Genomic DNA, 24,704 nt, shown 5'->3' with positions numbered 1-24,704 from the left:
GCTATACCTTTTTTATTCATTGGGGCTTCCCCCCCTTTTTAGCATGCATGTTTTATACACACAAATTCACATGTATGTAGGGGGTGGGCAAAAGTAGGGCTACAGTTGTGAGTACACAAAACAGTTTCTTCTTGTATTTAAGTAAAAGAAAACCTGCCCTGGCCTTGTTTCTGAGTACCCCGGATTTGAATTATCTTCCTCCATTATTAGGTATGGGGTCCCAAGTTTCATGTTTTTATTTATAAAATGGAAATGACAGTGCCTTATTAATTTATTGTGAAGCCCTGATGAAATTGATTCAGACATACTTGATAATGGGGAAGGAAGTACAGTGACAGATAATGTTAAATCAAGTAATACTGAACTGGATAGAAGTACAAATTGAAAGATTTTAGAGAAATTGTGAATAGGCAAAACTATCCATTTCATTTTTCTTGAAATTAGTTTCAACAGTTCATTTTTTTACTAAAAAGAAGAGCTTGAAGTTTACTTGTAAACAGTGCCTTAGTGGTGGTAGCTTATGTGATTTCTTCCCCCAAACCTATCTTCGAACCTTCCGTCTCTGCCCCCCCTGCCCCCCACCAGAATGTTTATCGTGGGCAATTGTAAGGCACCGTCTGCCAAGGGCATCAGGATGGATCATCTGAGTCCTCCCTCTTCCCAGCACCTCCAGTTCTTCCCGTCCTGCTCCTCAGCTAGTGCTTTCTCCCAGAGGGACCCAGCATCGCCCATCCTGGCCGTAGCCTTCTGTGGTCCACAGCTCTGCTTCCTTGTGCGCTCTTCCGGGCAGGAAAGGCAACAGCTGGCGTTTAAACTGAGTCAATAGTCCTGACCACATTGGAACTGAAAAGAAAAATATTTTCTTAAACTTTTGGTTATAAGTTTATATTGAGTTCCTTCACAAATAGTAGGAAGACCTGATATTTGGCCCCATTTAATGGAATTTTTCTTTTTTAAAAAAAAATATTTTTCATTGATTTCAGAGAGGAAGGAAGAGGGAGAGAGAAACATCCATGATGAGAGAGAATCATGAATTGGCTGCCTTCTGCAAGTCCCCCACTGGGGATCGAGCCCACAACCCGGGCATGTGCCCTTGACCGGAATCAAACCTGGGACCTTTCAGTTCACAGGCCAACACTCTATCCACTGAGCCAAACCAGCTAGGGCTGGAATTTTTCTTTTTAAAAGCTGTTCTTTTCTAAGCATATTTTTCTTTCTTTTTTTAAAAATCTATGTTGTGTCTTGATTGTGCAAACAAACAAACAAAAAAAAAACAGGCCAGGAAAATCTCATAGGTCCTGTTTCTTAATTTTTAAAAATACTGAGACACATTTAATTCACAGAGCATTGGAGATAGGATGGATTTCTGACCTCAGTTGCTTCTACATTTTTACCCCATGAAATATCAAGATAAATTGATTTTTTCCCTTTATTCCAGATTTGTGAAGTTTTCTATGCCCAGTGTTCCTGACTTCGAAACATTATTCTCACAGGTTCAGCTTTTTATCAGTACTTGTAACGGGGAGCACATTCGATATGCAACAGACACGTGTAAGCTAAACTGCATTTTGCTATTTTCCATTGAATGTATTTTGCCTGTCTAGTCATTTATATTTTTAATATTTTGTTATTGTATCTAGTTGCTGGGCTTTGCCATCAGCTAACAAATGCCCTTATGGAAAGAAAACAGGTAAGCAATGTTATCCAAGTGTTTGTAGTTCTGTTATAACATACTAGGTGGGGTCCCTCGGCCTGGCCGTGCCCTCTCGCAATCTGGGACCCCTTGGGGGATGTCAGACTGCTGGTTTCACCCTGATCCCCTCAGGCCAGGCCAAGGGACCCCACCGGTGCATGCACCGGGCCTCTAGTATGCATATAAGATCTTTGGTTAATCTCTTCCTGTCCTCCCCCCTCCCCCCTTTCCCTCTGAGATTCATCAGTCTGTTCCATGTTTCCATGCCTGTGCATTATGCGTCTGCCCCCTGGTGGTCAGTGCATGTCATAGCGAACAGTCACTTAGGCTTTTATATAGATAGATAGATATCTAACTTAGACAATAATTAATTTGTTAAGGTTCCAGGTTAGTACTAAGAGTCCTAGCACTTAGATGTAGGTGGTCGCTTCAAGTACTCATAGCGTTTGCGGTAAGGACAGCTAGTCCCTCCGCAGGTGTAGACTCCAGTGCGGGGAGGCCAGCCTCTGAGGCTGCAGCCAGTGGTAATGGTTTTGGAGCTCCCATTCTAGTGCCCTTTGCGTGATAATATGCTGGGTTTTGTTTGCTAAAACTTTTAATTGAAACATAATTTTAGCTTTATAAAGAGTTGCAAGAATAATGTAAACAATTCCCATATACCATGCACCCAGATTCTCCAGATATTAATATCTTACCACAGTTGCTTTTCCTTTTCTCTCTCTTTTTTCCTGAGCCATTGGAAAGTAAATTGCAGATAGGATGGCCCTTGAGTGTTGCCTAAAATATAGGACGTTGTCTTATATAACCACAATACGAAGATCAGCATCAGGAGATGAACATTGATATCATTCTTTAACAAATATACTGACCTTACTCCCATTTTGCCAGTTCTTTATTAATTTATTTATAACAAAAGAAAATTGCAGTTCGTGGGTTGTGCTACATTGTCACACAACTTTTATTTCCTTTAATCTGGAACAGTTCTTTGGTCTTTCTTTAATTTTGTGATATTGACACAAGTTATAATTTAGGTGTTTCTCTTTTATTTGAAATTGAACTTCAAGACTAGTTGTTTGAAGGAGACTGAAACAGAAATAAGCGGTTGGTATTTGTAGGAGGACTAAGTAAGTGGTGGTTTGAAAGAGAGGGTTAAAAACTGCCAGCAGCCTTTACTGGAAAACCCTTTGCAGTCATTCAGCACTTCAGTCACAGCTCCTGTCCAGAAACTGGCTGTGCCTCCCTGGAAGCTCAGCCTTGTTAGCTATAATCAGGGCGGGAAAGGCCCCTTTATCACTGGCCGTCTCAGCTTCGGGCGTAATTTATTACCCGGTAAGAGATGATGTTGGAGAACGTTTCCAGGTGATGCCCAGCGACCCGAGGGGGAAATGTCCTCGTCCTTGAACACAGTTACGTTTACTAAGCGTAGGCTGGCATCTGTTTTAAATGATTTGTTGCCCTAACCGGTTTGGCTCAGTGGATAGAGCGTCGGCCTGTGGACTGAAGGGTCCCAGGTTCGATTCCGGTCAAGGGCATGTACCTTGGTTGCGGGCACATCCCCAGTAGGGGCTGTGCAGAAGGCAGCTGATCGATGTTTCTAACTGTCTACTCTAACCTCTTTCTTCCTCTCTGTAAAAAAAAAAAATCAATAAAATATATTAAAAAAAAATAAATGATTTGTTTATTTAGATGTAAATATAATGAACTGTTGAGAAAGTAATGTTGCTTTTGATTATTTATCTTCATTGTAAAAAAGGCTCTATGGTTTTAAAAATGGTGCTGAATTACTCTAAATATCACAAGAACCAGCGTAAGGAAACATTTTCTGACTGAATTGGGACAGTCCTGGAAGAGTACGGAAACCTCATGTTGTCATTCAAGGAACCTGTCAATTAGTGTTATTTTTATTTGTAAGTGACAACCTAAGATCCATGTGCTGCCATCTCTGAGAACTTATCTGAAAGATGTCATTTCTGACAGCCCCTGCGAGGAATTGGCATCCTCAAGCAAGCCATAGACAAGATGCAGATGAACACAAACCAGCTGACCTCAGTACATGCCGATCTCTGCCAGGTAAGCAGCAGTGTTAGACCGGGTCGGGGATGGAAGGCTGGTGGTAGGTTTGCTCAACATCAGAGTGGATAAATGACGGCAGTTTGGTGGAGACTGATAGGTCCTAGCAGTTGGAATGTATAGGTACCTCTATCTATAGAAAGAGAATTTTCAACAGTTTTTGGATACAAACTATAGAACAGTGCTCAGCTAGTAGGCTTGGTAGAACAGAGTAATTAATGCTTGTGACATTTAAAAAATACCAAGTTATTTTCTTTTTCAAGGAATTTTGGAAGCTGAGAATAAACACAGGTAACTTTACACCTTAAAATGTTAGTTTATTTTATTGTGCATGGTTCAAAATCCAGCAGACAAAATGCAGTCTCCCTGCCACCCTGCCTCACAGCCACCTCTCTCTCCAAAGGCAGCCATTGTTAGCAGTTTCTTGTTTATCCTTCCAAAGATATTTTATGAATGTACAAGCAAATATGTCTATTTTTTCTCTCTTTTTATTTAATCTTCACCGGAGGAAATGTTTTTATTGATTTTAGAGAAAGAGGAAGGGAGAGAGAGAAACATTGATGTGTAAGAGAAACATTGATCGGTTGTCTCCCATTCACACCCAACCGGGGATCAGACCTGTAACCTAGGTATGTGCCCTGACTGGGAATTGAACCTGCAGCCTTTCAGTGTACGAGTTAGTGCTCCAATTAACTGAGCCACCTGGCCAAGGCTGTCTCTTTATACAAATTGTAATAATTTGTATGAATAAGTATATACAGTACATTGCTTTTTGCTTTCCCCCCCCCTTGCTTTTTTCTACTTAATGTATCTATTTTTTGTTGATTTGTTTTGTTTTTGTTAATTCTCACCCAAGGATATTTTTCCATTGATTTTTAGGGAGAATGGAAGAGAGAGGGAAAGACAGAGAGAAACATCGATGTGAAAGAGACACATCGATTGGTTGCCTCCTGCACGCGCCCTGACCAGGGCCCAGGCCGGGGAGGAGCCTACAACCAAGGTATGTGCCCTTGACCGGAATCAAACCCAGGACCCTTTGATCTGCAGGCCACTGAGCCAAACCGGTTAGGGCAATGTATCTTTTTTTTTTTTTAATATGGTTTTTTATTATTGATTTTAGAGGGAAAAGGAGAGAGAGAAAAACATCGATGTAAGAGGGTAACATCGATAGGCTGCCTCCTGCACACCCCCTATTGGGATGGATCCCTTAACGGGTATATGCCTTGACCAGGAATTGAACCAGCAACCTTTCAGAGCATGGGACAACTCTCAACCAACAGCCACACCGGCCAGGGCTCTACTTAATGTATCTTAGAGATGGTTCCATATCAGTGGTTTATAGCTGCAGAGTATTTCATAATACGGGTTTAACCAGTCGCTATAGGGTATTGAGATTATTTCCTTAACAAATAACATGGTTTGTGGATTATTTTAATCACATGTTCTAGTTTCAGTGAAGGTGTGCTTTCCCCATTTTTTCTTTCTTTTTATCTTTTAAGGAACGTTTGTGATTGGTGTATAAAATACATCCAGCTCAGGGAGTTGGTACCTTGTCTACACCTGTGCCACATCACCCACATACAGGACATTGCCATGTACTTGCACAATTTCTTACACTTATGTAAAGGATTTAGAAATTGAAAAAGTATAATTAAAGAAAAAACCTCCATTTTTAATCATAGCATGCTGATCTATTTCTATGTGATTAGTTTGTGTATCTGTAAACAGAATGGTTACTAAGTGAATTGTTAGCTGAACTTTAATTCATTTGTGGAGTACTGAATCTCATGGTTGGTTCATCTTTTATAAAGAAGTGCTATTTTTGCCCTAACGGGTTTGGCTCAGTGGATAGAGCGTCAGCCTGCGGACTCAAGGGTCCCGGGTTCGATTCTGGTCAAGGGCATGTACCTTGGTTGCAGGCACATACCCAGTAGGGAGTGTGCAAGAGGCAGCTGATCGATGTTTCTCTCTCATCGATGTTTCTAACTCTCTACCCTTCTCCCTTCCTCTCTGTAAAAAACCAATAAAATATATATATATTTTTAAAAAGTGCTATTTTAGCCCTGCTGGTGTGGCTCAGTGGTTGAGCGTTGACCTGTGAACCAGAAGTCAGGGTTCAATTCCCGGTCAGGGCACATGCCCAGGTTGCTGGCTCATGGGGGGCGTGCAGGAGGCCATCGATCAGTGTTTGTCTCATCATTGATATCTCTCCCTCTCCCTTCCTCTCTGAAATCAATAAAAACATATATTTTAAAAAACAACAACAAATGCTACTTTATTCTGAATGCTTAAGAAAGCAGAGTAATATGTTGATATGCAGACCTTTTTAATCAATAAGTTAAATGTGAAAATGTAAAACAATATTTTCTTGAACTTTTTGGAGTCTATGAATCTGCTGCTTCTGCTAAAGCTTGCCAGAATACAATTAAAGTGACAATTTAATACAAATATGTTTTCACAGCTTTGTTTGCTGGCAAAATGCTTTAAGCCTGCCCTTCCATATCTTGACGTGGACATGATGGATATTTGTAAAGAGAATGGAGCCTACGATGCAAAGCACTTTTTATGTTACTATTATTATGGAGGCATGATCTATACTGGGCTGAAGAACTTCGAAAGAGCACTCTACTTTTATGAGCAGGTAATCTCATCTCTGGGGGGTGTTTTAAACTTGTGTGGTCAGAGTGCCCACCTGGAGCAGACTGATTTCAGGCTCAGTACCAGGTGGAGGTCCTGTCAAAGACCGCTTCTCAGTCACCATGTGGACTAAGCGTGTCAAACTCAGAGGCTATAACACGGGCCAAATAAACAAGTTGTTAGTGTATGTGGCCGCAAAAAAAAATTAAAAGCTTCAATTTTCATAGAAACGTAGGTTTATTTCGATAGAGACATGCTGAATACAAAGGGGTGAAATAAATGAGTCATCGTTAACATAAAATAATAGAACATTTTAATAAAAATTAACATTTTGTCTTGAACATTAAGTTACCAGACACTGAACAACTGCACAAATTAATAAGCGTCACATGAACCTATTTTTCTTGTTCTCCGAAAGTGAAATACTTCCTGTTGCGCACACCCAACAAGTCAGTACAAGACTAATGACGTGGCCATCGGCTGCTAAAATATTCGCTGCTGGTATTAGTGGAGAGAAATGGTGCGCCTGCACGTAAGGCGTGTGAGGGAAATGAATGCAACATGATTATGTATAGTAATCACTCATTAGCGAACGTTGTAGTTCGTTATTAATAAGTACGTATAACGGGATATTGTAAAAATTATGTTACAAAATTTTTATTTAAACGTTTCTCACATACCATTATATTGGCTGGGCCGCAAAAGTACTTGTGTGGCCCGCATGCAGCCTGAGGGCTGCGAGGGTGACGTGCTGGTTCCCATGGTGGTGGTTTGCTCCTTCAGTTGAAGGGTATTGGCCGTGGAGGGAGGAGCGCTGCTGGTGGGGTCTGAGCCGGGCTTTGCCCCTGATCCCGTCTAATCTGGCTTCCGTTGTAAACGTCTCCACCTGCATCGCTTCCTTTGCACGTAGGTAAGAGTTTGAACTGGATGATCTTTGAAGTGTCTTGTTCTAAAACCATCTGTGGTGTCTTAAGTTTTATTGTAATAAGTAAAATATTCTCATGGTTGAAATTCAAAGGATATTAAGTATGCACAGTGGAAAATCCCCGCCCCTGTGTCTGCCTGTAATGGCCGCTGGAGTATGTAGGGTGACACTGCACAGCTTGGTGCAATAGTCTAGAGAGGTTTCCTTAGAGTCTGAGAGGGAGAATGCAGTGCAGGGGGGCAAGAGTAGGTGTCCAGCTCTGAGTACACGAAACAGTTTATTCTTGTATTATTACTTCTTAATTATTGTATTAACTTCTACATGAACTGTAAACATATTTTTGCCCCATCCTGTATTGGCTAATTCTAGTATTTTAAGATGTTTATTAGATGTCAGTTCTTATTTTATTCATAGCACATATTAAAATAATAAAGGATATTTAAACCTTTAAGGAGCTTACCATTGAGCTGAAATACTAACATTTAAATACACACGCACACATCTGTGACTGAGCATTGTCTCCGTGAGTGGGGGTTGACAAGCACCACCAAGAGAACCTAGGGAAGGGTCACCAGAAGGCAGGTAAAGTCTTCTCCAAGAGCACACAGTCAGAGATTTCCGTTCTGCCCAGCCTTGTGGCCCAGTGGTTGAGGGTCGACCCATGAGCCAGGACTCGGTTGGATTCCCAGTCAGGGCACATGCCTGGGTTGCAGGCTTATTCCCCAGTGTGGGGCTTGCAGGAGGCAGCCAGCTGATCGGTGATTCTCATCATTGATGTTTCTATCTCTCCCTCTCCCTTCCTTTCTGAAATCAATAAAAATGTATATTTTTAAAAAATTCAGTTCTTCAGAAAATTATAAACACACTGCATAGCCACCGAATGCATTATCCTTGTACAGCCAGGTATAAGTGATTAGCATACTGATCTAGAAATATCAAGATGATAGGCAATGTACTTAGAAAAATATTTCCATCAAATAGTTAAAATATTAAAAACAAACTTTTTTTTTCCCCCAGAGAGGAAGGGAGAGGGATAGAGAGTTAGAAACATCGATGAGAGAGAAACATCGACCAGCTGCCTCCTGCACACCCTCTACTGGGGATGTGCCGGCAACCAAGGTACATGCCCTTGACCGGAATCGAATCTGGGACCCTTCAGTCCGCAGGCCGACGCTCTATCCACTGAGCCAAACCGGTTAGGGCCAAACTTTTTATATTTATAGGTGGAAGCCTTTTACCTGAAAATATAGTTATTCCCTGATTAACCCTAAGGACAAGCATTGTTTAGTATTAGTCTACTCCACACCACTTTGTGTGTTTTTTGTTGTTGTTGTAAGTCCTCACCTGAGGATATTTTTTTCATTGATTTTTAGAGAGAGTGGAAGGGAGGGGGAGAGACAGCGAGAGAAACATGGATAGAGAGACACATCCATTGGTTGCCTCCTAGGGCCAGGGATCCTTCGAGCCTGCAGCTGAGGTATGTGCCCTTGACTGGGATCAACCTGAGACCCTTCAGTCTGCAGGCCAACGCTCTATCCACTGAGCCAAACCAAATAGGGCAAGCCACTGTATTTTAATAATATGTATGCCATTATAGATGGTATTAGTACCTTAATTTCAGAAGGTGATACCGATTATTTTACTGCTTCAAAAAAATTCCAAAAGAAGGATGTACATATTGAAAAAAATTCAGTATAGCATTGTATAAAGCAAAAAGTGAAAGCATCTTCATCTCCTCATAGTGCACCACAGACTGGCCCAGGTAGTTGACTAGTCCTCGATGGATAGAACTGAGAGTTGATTCTGTTCTTTCACTGCGAAGCAGGTTGCAGTGGGGGTCGTACTTGTATTCTCGTGTGCTGAGGTGACTGTTTCTGTAGATAATCTCAAAGAAGTGCCTCATAGGCTCAGTGGTTTGAGTTTTGATGTGAAATATTGTGTTGATTGGGTGTGATAGTTTTCAGTGCTTAACCTTCACAAATCCAAGTGAGAAAGTGAAAAGGCAGCCGCAGAACGGGAGAAATATTTGCAGATCATGTTTCTAAGGGACTTTCATCCAGAATATACAGAGACCTCTTAATAAATCAACAGTAAAAACAAAACTTTCTAAATGGACAATCGACTTGCATAGACATTTCTCCAAAGTTATACAAATGACCAATAAGCACATGAAAAGATACCCGTCAACATTAGTCATCAAGGAAACACAGATCAAAAGCATTCTGAGACACCAATTCATACTTGCTAGGGTGACTGCATTAAAAAGACACCAGTAATGATAAATGTTAGTGAGGGGTGGAGGATGGAACCCTCACAGTTGCCAGTGGAATTAGAAAATGGCACAGTCGCTTTGAAAAAAGAATTGGGAATCCCTCCAGTGTTAAACATAGAGTCACCGTGTGATGCAGCAGGTCTGCTCTTAGGAACATATACCCAAGGGAAATGAAGACAAGTGTGCACACAAAAGCGCGTACTCAAGTGCTCGGAGATCATTATTTAGTGGCCAAAGGTAGAGACACCCCAATGCCGTCAACTGAGGAGCGAATAAACGAAGTGTCACCCACCCGTGCAGTGGAATGTCACCCACCCGTAAAGTGGAATAAGGTGTCAGCAACATGGATGAACCTTCACCAAGGAAGCCAGTCACAAAGGCCACATATTTATGATGCTACATTAGGCGAATCCATAGAAACATAAATAGAACAGCGATTGCCTGGGGCTGAGGGGAGGAGAGAATGGGGCGCTGCTGCTGGTGGAGATGGGGCTCCTTTTGTGATGGGATGGAATGTTCTGAATTAGGTAGTGGTGAATGTACTAAAACCACCGAATCGCATACTCTAAGAGGGAAAGTGTTTATGTGCATTGTATCTCAAAGATGTTATAAAGAAAATGGGACATTGGATGTAAGTATTGTTTTATAATTCAAGCGATACCTGTAGTTGATTGTTCTTCCCTGCTGCGGTGTGCTGCCTTCACATTCAGTATTCTTCTCTTGCTCAGGCTATAACTACCCCTGCCATGGCGGTCAGTCATATCATGTTGGAATCATATAAAAAGTATATTCTAGTTTCTTTGATATTACTTGGAAAAGTACAACAGCTACCAAAATATACATCTCAAATTGTGGGTAGATTCATTAAGGTGAGTTTTTAAAATAAAACTGATTTCTTAAGTCCTTAAGGAAATGGAAAGATACATCGTTGTATAAGTTTATTTTATACTGATTTAGTTCTCCCACCAGCTTCAATTTAGCGGACATTTGTTAACTGTCTGCAGGGAGCCTGGGCGCAGCAGTTCTGGTAGAACCCCTAACATCACTCCTAGACACCTTCTGATCACCGATTGGAGCAGCATGTTTCTCAGGAACCTGTTTTCAGACTTATATCCGTAGATGTTTGAGCTCCAATAAGGGTTGATTTTTTTTTTCTTCATTACAATTTAGTGAAATGCTGGAAAAGCAATGCTGACTTATTGAGCTCTCAATTGGCACGTGCTGGGAGATCGTGTGAAGACCACGGTTCTGCTCACGAACTTGTGTGTTCCTTGAGAACCCAGCTTTGAGACCACATTAAAAAATAAATTAACTCTTAAAAAATATTTTGAAATGCATGCTCATGATTTTAAAAAATTTGAACAGCCCTGGCTGGTGTGTTTCAGTGGTTGAGCATCAACCCATGAACCAGAAGGTGAGGGTTTGATTCCTGGTCAGGGCACATGCCCAGGTTGCAGGTTTGATCCCCAGTTGGGGATGTGCAGGAGGCAACTGATCAGTAATTCATCATCGATGTTTCTCTCTCTTTTTCCCTTCTCTCTGAAATCAATAAAAACACATTTTAAAAAATGGAACAATAAAAACACATTTTAAAAAATGGAACAAAGATTGAGGTGACAATCTTTTTTTTTTAACACAATCCTCACCCAAGGATATTTTTTCCATTGATTTCTAGAAAAAGTGGAACAAAGGAAGGGGAGAGAGAGAGATGAATATTGATGTGTGAAAGACACATTGATTGATTGCCTCCCACGTGCGCCTCTACTGGGGCTGGGGAACCTGCCACCAAAGTACATGCCCTTGACTGGGAATCGAACCCGAGACCCTGATCACGGCAAAACCGGCCAGGGCAGGTCACAGTCATTTTAATAACAGTTTTACCCTGTTTGTCCCCGTACAAAAGTCAGATCAGGGTGTCAGCTTGAAAGTCTTCCTGGTGAGAAGGTGCTTATGTGGCCTTGAAGAGAGCCCGTGCTCTCCACCCGAGAGCCTGTCGTGCTTCTCAAGCTCTAGGCTGCCTGGTCACAGGCTGGCGTTGGCAGCAGGGTGGGTAAGAGATCCCGTGGAAGAAGGAGGCAGGATAGGGTTAGGGTTGCCATTCGCAGATCATTTTGGAGAACTCCCGTGGTTCCTTTAGGTGGCCCTGTTTTGGAAGGAATGCTTTGATTTTTTAAATTTTATTTTAAATATGCTTTTATTGATTTTAGAGAGGAAGAGGGAGGGAGAAAGCGATAGAAACATCAGTGATGAGAGAGAATCATTGATCAGCTGCCTCCTGCACACCCCCTACTGGGATTTGAGCCTGCAACCCAGGCATGTGCCTGACCGGGAAGTGAACCATGACCTCCTGGTTCATGGGTTGACGCTCAACCACTGAGACACACTAGCTGGGCAGGAATGCTTTTCTAAAGTGGCATAATTCCACACGCATTAGTAGTTTATTTATGATGGCGCCATAACTGGTTGAAAAGACCACAAACTTCAAAAGTAGAAATATAGGTTTGAATCCAGTTTACGCCTGTGCTCATGACCACATTTTTTGGACCTCTGCCCAGTTTTTCAAGGATAATGTGTGTGAGGTAAAATACCTAAAGCAGCTCAGGCCCTTAGGTCCTCCGCCATCATCAGTCGTCTTGCCCGTCTTCCTTCTTAGCTAAAGTAGCCGATTGTCCCATGGCACCTGGGGAGGTGTATGTGGGTGAATGAGACGTGAGAGAGAGTTGAGAATAATGAAAATTCTACCTTCTTTCTTCCCAATAGAAAAAGGAGCCACTGATAGGGGGAAAAAAGATGTGTGTTTCTTTACCAAATGCAGCGCGCTTTCGCCTGCTGTGCACTTATTTGTTCTGTACCACAAAGTTTTTTTTATAATAAATTACTCCATAGTGAAAATGTATCCTTGGTCTTCACTGAGCATTTGTTGGGTAGGTTATAATTTGTTAGGTAACAGTAAAGGGTATTGGATGTACTTGCTCAAAATACAGTGCCATGTTTTGTTTTGCTTCCTGAATAAATTTTACTTCTCTAACATTTTAATCTATTTTCCCCCTTTAAACCTTTAGCCTCTTAGTAATGCATACCACGAGTTAGCACAAGTCTATTCAACCAACAACCCCTCAGAACTCCGAAACCTGGTGAACAAGCACAGCGAAACGTTTACTCGTGACAACAACATGGGGCTGGCGAAGCAGTGCTTGTCCTCTCTCTATAAGAAGAACATTCAGAGGCTGACCAAGGTGAGGCCGTGGCCCTCGAGGCCATTCCCGTCTCCCGCGCCGCTGCCCCGCCTCTTTCCCTTCCCGATGCTGAAGAAGCAGGTGCAGGGGCACAGGGTGTCTGAGACGAGGAGCAGGTGGAGAGGAAGACGGGCGGGCGCTCGGGCTGCTTTGGGAGGCAGAGGAAGCTAGCGGGGGGGGGGGGGGGGGGGGGGGGGAGCGTTCCGTGGGCAGCTGCGGGCTTCACGTAACAACGCAGGTGAAGTCCTCGCGAGCAGCCTGGGCCGCTCAGGCTGTGCTGATGTGTTTGGACACAGCACTGTGACGGTCATGGCCATTCAGGCCAGAGGTGAAGAAGCTGGGTGGTTGAACTCTAGAAGATAAGTCAGTTATATACTTTTGTTTTCAAAGTGATGGTTTTTGTATATAGAAAATTTTAAAAGAAAAATGAAATCCCATGTGAGCTAGGAAGGCATAACTGCAAGGAATAGGAAACTGACTAAGAGCAGCTTAAAAAATAGAGTATTGTTTTTTCCTTTTCAGAAGTAGTCTGGTCAAGCTGGTTCAGAACTGGTGAGAAGGTGCAGCTGTCTGTGTGTGCGCCCTCTGCCTTATGTCAGCAGCGGGGTGATGGCGGAGAAGCAGAGGACGAGAGAGAATAGGATGTGTGTTGCTGGGAGGGCCAGGGCCCCAGGTGAAGGGGGAGCGGAGGAGGACCTGACTGGGAGGGCCCAGAGGAGCTGGAGGGAAATGATGAGTTGGGCTGGTCGTGGAGGCAGCGTCAGACCGCACGGAAAAGAGGGAGGGAGGTGAGGAGTGGCCGCCGGACAAGGAAAGGGAGCACCCAAATACCAGGGAGTAGCTAGCTAACACCAGGAGGTCAACAGAGAATTCGTAGAAAGCTAATTTGTAAGAGGAAATAAAGAATATGAAAGCCACTAAAAAAACACACACAAAAAAACAAATATTAACTTGTCAGCCGGAGGAAAACCAACTTGACCCACAGACAAAAAAGACCGGGATCTAAAGGACTCAGAATACCAAGCAGCCTGGTTCTCCCCACATTTCCTCTTTGGTCCAGGGGCCAACAGAGCCACTCTAAGTAGATCCCTGTCTCACCAGCAGGAGGTAGAAGACCACCCCATTTGTGACTAGTACTTGAGGTTTAATTAAAAGAATCAAAATATTACCAAGGTTAAATGACAGTGTATTTTTAAAAAATTTAAGTGCAGAAAGTTAAATAACAGTTAAATGAGGAATTAGAACTTAAACAATCTAGGAAGTAGGTAACTCTGCAAAAACCATCAGTTAACGGTGTGAAGCAGTCAGCCCCAGTCAGGCCTGGGAAGTAAGCTGGTAGTTTCTACTCTGATTCAGATCAGATCAATCCAGAACATGAGTTTGACCACATGAACAGGAAGAGCCTCGGGTGGTCAGCCAGGGCCAGGGCTGTGGCTCAGTCTTGTATGTGCTGACTCATGGTTGATTGGGGTCCGCTGGGCTGAAAAGCACTGCCTGGGGGACACAGAGGAGGGACAGTGTCATTAAAGGATGCGTCTAAGGTTAAGTCTTTGATGGTGGCTGTTAAACGTTTTGGCATTCTGTCCTTAGGCCAGAATAACAGGGGGAAACATCTAAGGTTTTTCTACTCAGCATGTCTCTTTCCTTTCGAAAGTCAGAAAATAAAAGCTTTGTAAGAAGTCTCAACAGGTAGACTGTCAGTGACAGGAGCCATGTCCCATAGCATTGCTGTCCAGAACGCAACCAGGGACAGGTTATCACATGGAGGTTGAATCTACTCCATGTTAGCATTTTGGTGGAAGTTCTGACTCCTCTTCTCCATCTTCTGTCTATATGCCTATGTGGGAACTCCCAGTTAAGTGTGATTGGGATCATATTCTTCATGCTGTTTTCTACTCTGCTTTTTTTGTTCAATATGTCTTAACCCTCTTTCTTCCCTGGCAACATAAGCCTCTATCACAGTACTGTGTCAGTAACAGTAGTCTATTGTACGGTGGATCGTAATTCATTCAACCAATCCTTGACTGATGGGCATTCCGGTGGCAGTTTCTAGTTATAAGAACATTGATAGTTCTATGTATTTAGAAATGTTCACTTTTGAATTTTCCTTCGTGTTAAGCTATTTATGTGCTTAAAATTAACAATTTTATTTTCTTAGGTGCTATTCTCCAAACTAAAGTATATGTAGATTTTTTTGGTCAAGAATTTTTAAGATCAGAGTTTTAACGTGTCCTGCTCTAAAAATGCCATTATTGCCGAACCGGTTTGGCTCAGTGGATAGAGCATCGGCCTGCAGACTCAAGGGTCCCGGGTTCGATTCCGGTCAGGGGCATGTACCTTGGTTGCGGGCACATCCCCACTGGGGGGCGTGCAGGAGGCAGCTGATCCGATCTCTCTCATCGATGCTTCTGACTTTCTATCCCTCTCCCTTCTTCTCTGTAAAAAATCAATAAAATATATTTTTTTAAAAAAAATTCTTTAAAAAAAAATTTTAAAAATGCCATTATTATAAATATTGCTGATTTTTCTTTAAGGAGGGGGGGCGGGGACTCTTTTATTTATTTATTTTTTAATGTATTTTTATTGATTTCAGAGAGGAAGAGAAAGGGGGAGAGAGAGAGAGAGAGTGAGAGAGAGAGAGAGAGAGAGAGAGAGAGAGAGAGAGAGAGAGAGAGAAGCATCAATGATGAGAGTCATTGATCAGCTGCCTCCTGCAGGCCACACACTGGGGATCCAGCCTGCAGCCTGGGCATGTGCCCTGACCGGGAATTGAGCTGTGACCTCCTGGTTCATAGGTCGATGCTCAACCACTGAGCCAGGCCAGCCGGGCAGGAGCTCTTTTAATTTGTTCTTGGAAGAGATAGTTTCATCATGTCCCAAGCAGAGCAGTGATAAACACTGGTTTTTGAAGGATTCATATTTATTTAGTCAGTAATAGAAAAATGCCCACCCAGTTCATATATTCCAGCCTCCCCTTTTTCTTTACCCAGAGGCCACCCAGTGTTAGCAGTTCCCGGGGTAGCAGATTGTCTGTGCATGTGCAAGAGTGCTCTCTCCCACTCGCTCTCCCACACACTGTTTCCCTTTCTTTTACATACATGTTAGGTGCACTGTTCTGCATCCTCTTTTATATTTAACAATGTACATATCTTGGATTCTTTTTTGATTCATAGAAAAGTCTCACTTCTTAGTTTTTGTTACAACTGCATTGTAGTGCGTTTATATAATAGTGCTGTGCTGTGCTGTGCTGCTGGACCTATAGGTGGTTCCAGCCTTTTGCTGTTGCAAACAGTGCTGCAGTGATAACCGTGCACGCATGTCATTTCAGACACAGAGGCTGCACTTCTAGAAGTCATTGCTCTGGAAAAGTGGTGCTAAAACCACTGGGCTCATCTGTGTCAAGTCCTCTTCACAACAAAAAGTCATTTTGTGCAGTGATGGAAAGCACTTGTTCAGTGATTGAGTAGAACTCTATACACATTGAATAAAATTTATTTTCTCAGTAGTTTCTACCTGTGATTAATTCTGCTTTTGAATTTCAGACCTTTTTAACACTATCATTACAAGATATGGCAAGTCGTGTGCAATTATCTGGACCACAGGAGGCAGAAAAATATGTCCTGCACATGGTAAGTGTGCTTTCATTGTTAAAACTTATTAGTGGATTTCTGTGTTTGTGGAAGTAACAGGTGTTCATTATGGAAAATGTGAAAAAGGAGAAGGGGGTTGGGGAACGTCCAAAGGCAACTTCTGTGGACATTTTGGTTTATTTCCTTAACGATCTATGGGTTTCTCTAATCATGTAATTATAATGATTTATAGGGTGCATCCTGTTTGTAAACATTTAAAACACTCATGAAATTTTTTTTTTCTTTATTGATTGATTGATTTCAGAGAGGAAGGGAGAGGGAGAGAGAGCCAGAAACATCAATGATGAGAGAGAATCATTGATCGGCTGCTTCCTGCACGCCCCCTACCAAGCCCGCAACCTGGGCATATGCCCTTGACCGGAATTGAACCTAGGACCTTCAGTCCACAGGCCGATGCTCTATCCACTGAGCCAAACAGGCTAGAGCATCATGAAATATTTATGATATACAAAGAGGCATAAAGCCGTGTTACTCAACATACTGGTGCATGATAAGGTCATGAACTTGGGCCCATATGGAGGTCAGGGCATTGCTTCCATCACCGTCAGAGTCCTGCTCAGGGATGCAGTGTGCTCAGTGACAGCACTGACTGCGGTCTCCCTCGAGCCCCTTCTGCACTTAGAATAGTGTTGCTATAAAGGGTGCTAGAACGGGCACTCCTATGTGCGGCACCCAGCTTCAGAAATCCGATATTACCAGTACACCTGACACCCCTGTGTATCGCTTCCAGTTGCATCTCCCCACTCCATGTTTGGATAAGCATCATGTAGTTGACTACATGGTAACCCACTGAGTTGATATACTGTAATCTACCTCCTGCTTAGTTATGGAGATACATGGCTCTCCCAGAACAGACCTGTCCTGGCCCAGGACAGCCGGTCTGCAGGAAGCTGGCATCTGCATGTGCTGCTCTGACCTCCCCTGTGGCTCAGAAGCCTGCCACATCAGGATGAGGAGGAATACAACTGTTTTCCATTGGATAGTGGAGTAGTTTATTCCCATAGTCCAATTTGCAAATGTTTTGAGATTTTTTTTCCCTTCAAAACACTCATCCCAAACAAAACTTATCTGACTTAACCAACCTGGGAGTGTCTGCTAAGAGCACCTTGCTAACCCTGTGGGAAGCCACAGAGCCTCCCAGGGGTAAGAAGAAACACATGGGTGGTGATGACCCAGCCAGGACATAGGCATCAGCAAAATGCTTTGAGGGGTCAGAGAGCGGGACGGGTTTTGAACACTGCCTAACCAACCCAGACACAGCCTGTCAGGCCTGGGTCCGCAGGGGGTGTTTTGTGTGCCAGTGGACATTTGGCAAGGCCTGCAGACATTTCTGGTTGCCTCCCCTAGGCTGTCCCTACTTGCGTCTAGTGAGTAGAGGCCAAGGATGCTCTTGAATGTCTTAAATGCATGGGAGAGCCACGCAGCAACGCATCCGCTGGCCTGAAGTGCCAGTACTGCCGAGCTCGGAAAAGCCTGGCCTGGGTGTTAGTCCATGAGGGCGTGACTTTGTTTAGAGCAGATTGAAATTCAAAACAAAATTGTGGGGAAGATACAGAGATTTCCCATTAACCCCTGTCCCCACACAAGCACAGCCTCCCCCATTGTCATCCTCCCTCACCAAAGCGGTGCATGTGTTACAGCAGAGGAGCCCACATGGACACACCATCGCCGCCCAGAGTCCAGGGTTTGCGTTGGGTTCGCTCTTGTACATCCTGTGGGCTTGGACAATGTGTAACTCACATACCCATCATTATGGTCTGACCCGGTAGTGTCCCGGCCCTACACTCCTGCTGTGCTCTGCCTGTGCATGTCCTCTTCTCCACCCCTGGCAGCCACTGCCCTCACTCCCACAGCTCTGCCGGCTCCACAAGGGCCTCTGGGGGGGCTCACACAGGGGCAGCCTCCCCTGGCTGCTTCCCTCGGGATCGGCAGGGCTTGACAGCTCATCTGTTCGCAGTGCTGAGCAACAGCCCACGGTCTGATATGGTCCAGTTTACTCATTCATCTTGGCTGCTTTCAAATATAAATAAAACTGCTATAAACATCCTTGTACAGGGTTTTGTGTGGACATAAGCTTTTGACTCGATTTAGTAAATACCAAAAAGTGTGATAGCTGGACCATATGGTAAGAGTGTCTAAATGCCATCGCCATACCCAGGGCATCTAGGATTTCTCCTGTGTTATCTTCCAGGAGTTTCATAGTTTCGCATTGACCTTTAGGTCTGTGACCTGTAATTTCTGTGGAGGGTGTAGGTCTGTGTCTAGGTTCTTTCTCTGCATGTGGATTGCAGTTGTTTTAGCTCCCTTTGTAGAAAAGGCTGACTTTGCTAACTACTTTGTTCTTTTCAAATCAGCACGGAGATAGAAATTTTGAGTTTCTTCTCTTTTTCTTTTTTCTGTAACTAGTATAGCAAGCACTGGTTTGTGTGTTTTGTTTTTTGAATAAAATAATAAAAACAAAAGATAGGCCGCTGTGGTCTGCATGACATCAGTAAGCAAATGGTGATACCAGAGCAATGTGTACCCCAGTGTGTGTTGCCATAATTTGCAGTTCGGCTTAACAGTGCACCCAGTCTGTATTTGCATTTTGACATTATTTAAGCTCTCTGTACAGTGTTTTGCATGTATTTATATGGTTCTTGGGGGGGGGGAATGCTATAAACTGACAAATCTGAAATTCAAATATGTTGTTCCACTGAGACAGGAAGAGTAGGAGTTTGAAAAGATGGAAAAAAGGGATAATTTTTTGGAACCAATAAAACTTGTTGCTGATGAGCAGAACTCAGTACTGCTGTGCACTGAGAATAAAGCCTGTACCCATTTGTGGAAAAACAAAAAGAAAAGGCTGACTTTGCTTGATGGTATTGCCTGTGCTCCTCTGTCAAAGATCCAGTGACTGTGTTTATGTGGATCTATTTCTAGGCTCTTGATTCTGTCCCACTTATCTATTTGTCTTGATTACTGTAGCTTTATAATAAGTCTTAAAAGTCATGTAGTGTCCGTCTTCAAACTTCGTCCTCTTTTAATATTGTATGGCTTTTCTGTGTCCTTTTATCTCTCCACATAAACTATCTCTCCACATGGTCAGTTTGTGATTGAGATTGCATTGAATCTATAGATCAAGTTGGGAAGAACTGACATCTTGATAATATCAAGTCTTTGTAGCCATGAACATGAAGTAGTTCTCAATTTATTTAGTTCTTTGATTTCCTTCATCAGATTTTTGTAGTTTTCCTCAGATAGATCTTACAGATATTTTGTTGGATTTATTCCTAAGTATTTCATTTTGGGGGATAGGGACGCACATGTAAACGGTATTGCTTTAAATTTCAGGTTACACTCATTCATTGCTGCTTTATACAAAAGCAGCTGCCTTCTGTGTGTTACCCTTGAATCCTGCAGCCTTGCTATACTAGTAATTGCAGGAGTTTTGGTTGGTGGGGGTGATACTTGCAGATTTTCTGCATAGATGGTCATGTCATCTATGACCAAAGATAGCTCTCGTTCTTTTTCACAATCTATATATATACCCTTTTTTGATCTCACTGTGTTAGCAAGAGCCTCCAGTGCGGTGCTGCAGAGGGGTGTGTGATGGATGCCTCGCTACACACCTTGTGGGAATCTTCAAGTCTCTCACCAGGCGATACTCGCTCTAGGTTTTTTGTGGATATTTTTCATCAGGTGGAGGAAATTCTCTCTCCCTAGTTTACTGAGTTTTTATCATGAGTGGGTATTGGATTTTATGAAATGCTTTTTCTGCATATGTTGATTTGACCATGATCTTTTTTTAGCCTGCTGACATGATGAGTTAACATCAATGTTTTACCAGCCTTGCACACCTGGAATAAATCCCACTTGGTTTTGGTGTATAATTCCTTTTACATATTGTTGGATTGGTTTATATGTTGAGTATTTTTGTATCTATGTTCATGAGAGAGTGAACATTGTAATACTTTTCTTGTAATATTTTTGTCTGCCTTTGGTATTAGGGTAATGCTGGCTTCATAGAATGGCGTGGGAAGTGTTCCCTCTGCCCCTGTCCCCTGAGAGAGATGGTAGACATTGGCCTGACTTCTCCCTTCCTCGTCTGGTGGCCTCACCCGGGAGCCTTTCTGGGACTGGTGCCGTAAAGTAAACCTCTCACTGACGTGTAGCCCACGTAGGGAAGAGTGCGACCAGCACCCAGGTCCTAAGCCAGAATGCCGCCAGAACCCAGGAACCGCGCTCATGCTTCCGGTCCTGCACTGGCCAGAAAGGTTATTATTGTCCTGACTTCTCACATCCTTTTCTAGTTGTGTTTGTTTTGAGCTTTGTCTATAATAATAAAAGTGTGATATGTAAGTAAGACCGGACAACCTTCCAGACGCAGCTGGGGCTGCGAGGGAAGCCCGGGTCCTGGGTGCCAGAGGGAAGCCGGTGCCGGCAGCCGGGGAAAGGGAGGCCTACTCTTGCAGGAATTTCGTGCATTGGGCCTCTAGTATAAAATAAAATGAAACATACAGTATATATTTTTGGGGACCTGGCTTTTGTGCTTAACCTGAGATTCATACATGGTGTTATATGTAGTTTTACTAGTAGTTCATCCGTTTTCAGGGATCCACGGTATGAGTATACCCTTCCATTCTAATTAGATGAACATGGTTATTACAGAAAGTGCCGCTGTGGTGGACCGAAGTCTGCATTTCAAATATTTGGATATATCCCTTCCACTTTTTAAAGAGGCAGCTCTCTGTGGTCACTTGGAGAATTAGGCAGTCTTTTTCGTGTGTGTTGGGCTGGTTGCTGTATCACTTAACAGGACTTGTCCTTCCCAAGGCTAGAAAGGAGCAGGCCGGTGTAGGGAGCTCAGTGATAGATGGCTCATTGTCGCCACCCTGTGGAGCACTTTTGTTAGGAATAACAGTACCTGTTTGGGACTTCTATTGGCTTCTTGCTTTTTAACTTCATGGACAGGATTTGGCTGTGAGGATCAATCAAATAAATACCCAGTCATTGGTGCAACTAAAGAACATAGACCTTGAAGCCACCTTGGAATCAGCATTGGCAGAAACGTTTTCTTGAAGGACCAGAAAATAATTTCTACTGGGGTGAAGCAAAAATGTGTTAGCATTTCAGTTTTAAAACGCAAGGGCAATGTCAATGATATACAGTGAAGCTAATGTTTAAAGATGCCAGGGCAGCCTCGGCCAGTGTGCTAATGGTTTGAGTGTCCACCCAGACACTGAAGGGTCCGGGTTCAGTTCCCAGTCAAGGGCACATACCTGGGATGCAGTTTCCATCCTCAGCTCGGGCATGTGTGGGAGGCAACCAGTCGTTCTCTCTCTCACATCAATGTTTTTCTCTCTCTCTCTTTCTTCCCCTTCCCCTTCCTCCCTCCCTTCCATTCTCTCTAAAAATCAATGACATGTCACAGCTGGTTTGGCTTAGTGGGTAGAGCGTCAGCCTGCAAACTGAATGGTCCCAGATTCGATTCCAGCCAAGGGCACATGCCCAGGTTGTGGCTCGATCCCCAGTAGGGGGCGTGCAGGAGGCAGCCGATCAATGATTCTCATCACTGATGTTTGTATCTCTCTCTCCCACTCCCTTCCTCTCTGAAATCAATAAAAATATATTAAAAAAATAAAAATCAGTGGCAAAAATATCTTTAGGTGAAGATTAGCAAAAATAAATAAAGATGCAAGGGCAGTTTGAAAGCGTTATGCTAGGAGAAACAAGACACAAAAGACACATATTGTCTGATTCCATTTATAGAAAGGTCTAGAAGAGGCAATTCCATAGCGCAGAAAGCAGGTTAGGGGCTGAGAGGATGGGAGAGCAGGGAGTAACTGCTCAGTAGGTGTGGGTTTCCTTTTGGGTGATGAAAATGTTTTGGAATTAGATAGAGGTGGTAGTTTGCACAACACTGTGCATGTACTAAATACCACTAAATTAAACACTTTAAAATGGTTAATGACTTTTACCTCACATGTAAAATAAAATACAAATAAAACAATGTAAGGGCATGGATCTTTATGAGTGTATTAGTTTTACACCCCCTACCATCTATAATGGTGCCTAGAACATTCTCAGAATTCAGTAAATACTTGTTGAAAAAACAGTTGTGCTTAAAATACACACATAAATGTATGTATTTATTGCTTTCTGTGCTTTGCTCTGGTTATATTGAATCACTATAATTCCCATAGTGTTCAGGTCTAAACTTCTTCCCTGATATTTTTTATAGATAGAAGATGGTGAAATTTTTGCAAGTATTAATCAGAAGGATGGTATGGTCAGTTTCCATGATAACCCTGAAAAATATAATAACCCGGCCATGCTTCATAACATCGATCAGGAGGTAAGCATGAGCGTCCGGGTTTGATTTTTGGATGGTGTTTGAGATGTTGTGTTTGAAACACTGTCCCTGTGCTCCAGGATAATTTTAGTATAAATGCAGGCAGTTCCCAACGAGCTTCTAGGAGCACTGTAGTTCCTCGAAAGGTAATTACAAAATGGGCTGCTTCGCCTCTTCAGGATCATTGGTTATACGTGAATGGTGGGGTAGAGTGCCCATGTCGCTCACCAAAGCCTGCTCTGACTCCTCAGTCATCGAAGGGTCTTACAATCAGTATGATTTTATCCACACTCAGCTGGCACCTGTGAGGTAGTCTCGTTGCTGTGGCCAAATGGATTCAGAGTTCCAGGTCGGGTCGGAGACCACCTGCAGGAGCGGGGTGGAGGGAGGGAGGCCGTCCCCCACGCGCTGCTCTGAGTGCCGCTGGTTCTGCAGACGAGTCGGGATTGTGTGGGTGGTCTGTGCTTCTCACCTCAGATTAAGGCAATGAATTGAACAAAGCCTTACACCTCAAAAGTGTAAAAAGCAGACTTCAAGTTTTCAGGGGTTTCCCAACTTTGAATTGGAGATGAGGAACTGGGGAAGGACACTGTGCATTGCTTGTTTTTTTGGTAATTCATTTGGCGGCAAATGTCACCTGACATGATTTATAGTTATTTATCCTACTTAGTCTGCATGTTTTTAGGTTTTGACAGTGTGTTTGATTAGGGGGTGCTTCCCTAGGTCCTACTCCTAGGACTGTATTAACTTTCTGAATTCAACAATTCTGACTCCAACGCTTGCCTAGCTCCAGTGGTTTCAGGTCAAGGGGTTGTGAACCTGTAGCACGCACGTTAACAGTCTAGGATCCCACTGACCTACACCTGCATACTAACCGCCTGTACCATGTCCATCCCACAGATGCTGAAGTGCATAGAGCTGGACGAGCGGCTGAAGGCGATGGACCAGGAGATCACAGTGAACCCCCAGTTTGTGCAGAAGGTATTTGATGAGGGCTCCCCTCATTAACTAGAAGTGGGCTGGGTGGAGAAGGAGGGCTGTTCCCACATGAGGACTGTGAACTCAGTTTCAGGCTCAAAGTTTAGCTGCCGGGAGTTCTTGAAAACCTTCCTGAAAGTTCACAGAGACACTGTTGAGAGCGTTTTCACACTACAGACTGCTTAGGGGGTGCAGAGGGCGGTCCCTGGACTGGATTCCTCTCCATGCTCATGAGGGTCATGCTGTGCACAGAGAAACGGGGGCCCTGTCCTCTGGGAGGCCTCCAGGTGCTTGTTGGGGCCGGTGGGAAACTTGACAAGGGCCAGCATAAATGCACTGCCTCCCTCTCCTTACAGAGCATGGGGTCACAAGAAGATGATTCTGGAAACAAGCCATCCAGTTATTCTTGAAACAAATGGCTGTCCTGATTTAAACAAGAGGAACTACCACCATGGCCAGTAGCAACTATTAGAAGGGCAGCAGGGAGGACTACGCCTGTTTCACCTGGACATTAAGAAATTACATTTTGTTTTGACTTCTTCAGCCCTATGTGCTTTCAGAAAACCATTCTCTCTGCAAAGGGGAAAAAACAAACTTTAAAGTCTGTTGTGGATTTATTTATCCTCAGATTAATGTTGTCATTGCATTAAATCTACCCTTTTGTTTTAAATTACGTAAACATTGATGTGTCTTTTGCATCACTTTTTTTCCATCTGAAAAGTTTTTGAAAACATTCATTTTGAACAGAAATTGATTTTAGAAACTTTTGGAGATTTTGATCTAAAGTTGATATGAGAGGCCATAAGACAGAATATTTTATAATTAAAATGAACATGCACTTTAGTAACTTTGCAGGCCAGAAGTATGGATTGTGAATTAGAGAGATGCTGTTGCAGTGCTTCTAACCTC

General features: G+C 43.2%; 1 protein-coding gene across 6 annotated transcripts in view; it reads left to right on the top strand.

Moving 5' to 3' along the window:
• Nucleotides 1-24,468, top strand: part of COPS3 (COP9 signalosome subunit 3) — a 28,520-nt gene extending 4,052 nt beyond the window's left edge. For 2 of the 6 annotated variants that reach the window (XM_059668343.1, XM_059668344.1), the window contains exons 3-12: nucleotides 1,439-1,551; nucleotides 1,641-1,690; nucleotides 3,671-3,763; nucleotides 6,225-6,404; nucleotides 10,326-10,466; nucleotides 12,660-12,833; nucleotides 16,376-16,462; nucleotides 22,707-22,820; nucleotides 23,718-23,798; nucleotides 24,152-24,468. In XM_059668343.1, the coding sequence (XP_059524326.1) occupies nucleotides 1,439-1,551; nucleotides 1,641-1,690; nucleotides 3,671-3,763; nucleotides 6,225-6,404; nucleotides 10,326-10,466; nucleotides 12,660-12,833; nucleotides 16,376-16,462; nucleotides 22,707-22,820; nucleotides 23,718-23,798; nucleotides 24,152-24,205 (1,087 nt within the window). In that variant the 3' untranslated portion in view covers nucleotides 24,206-24,468. Of the gene's footprint in view, nucleotides 1-1,438; nucleotides 1,552-1,640; nucleotides 1,691-3,605; nucleotides 3,764-6,224; nucleotides 6,405-10,325; nucleotides 10,467-12,659; nucleotides 12,834-16,375; nucleotides 16,463-17,315; nucleotides 19,265-22,706; nucleotides 22,821-23,717; nucleotides 23,799-24,151 lie in introns of those variants that run through there. The other 4 variants (XM_059668347.1, XM_059668348.1, XM_059668346.1 and 1 more) reach the window with 4 other exon arrangements.
• The last annotated feature ends 236 nt before the right edge of the window (nucleotides 24,469-24,704 follow it).

This window comes from Myotis daubentonii, chromosome 16 (assembly GCF_963259705.1).
Source record: "Myotis daubentonii chromosome 16, mMyoDau2.1, whole genome shotgun sequence".
Taxonomy (NCBI): domain Eukaryota; kingdom Metazoa; phylum Chordata; class Mammalia; order Chiroptera; family Vespertilionidae; genus Myotis; species Myotis daubentonii.
The sequence above is the reverse complement of the archived record's forward strand: the minus strand, read 5'-3'. Positions and strand labels throughout refer to the sequence as shown.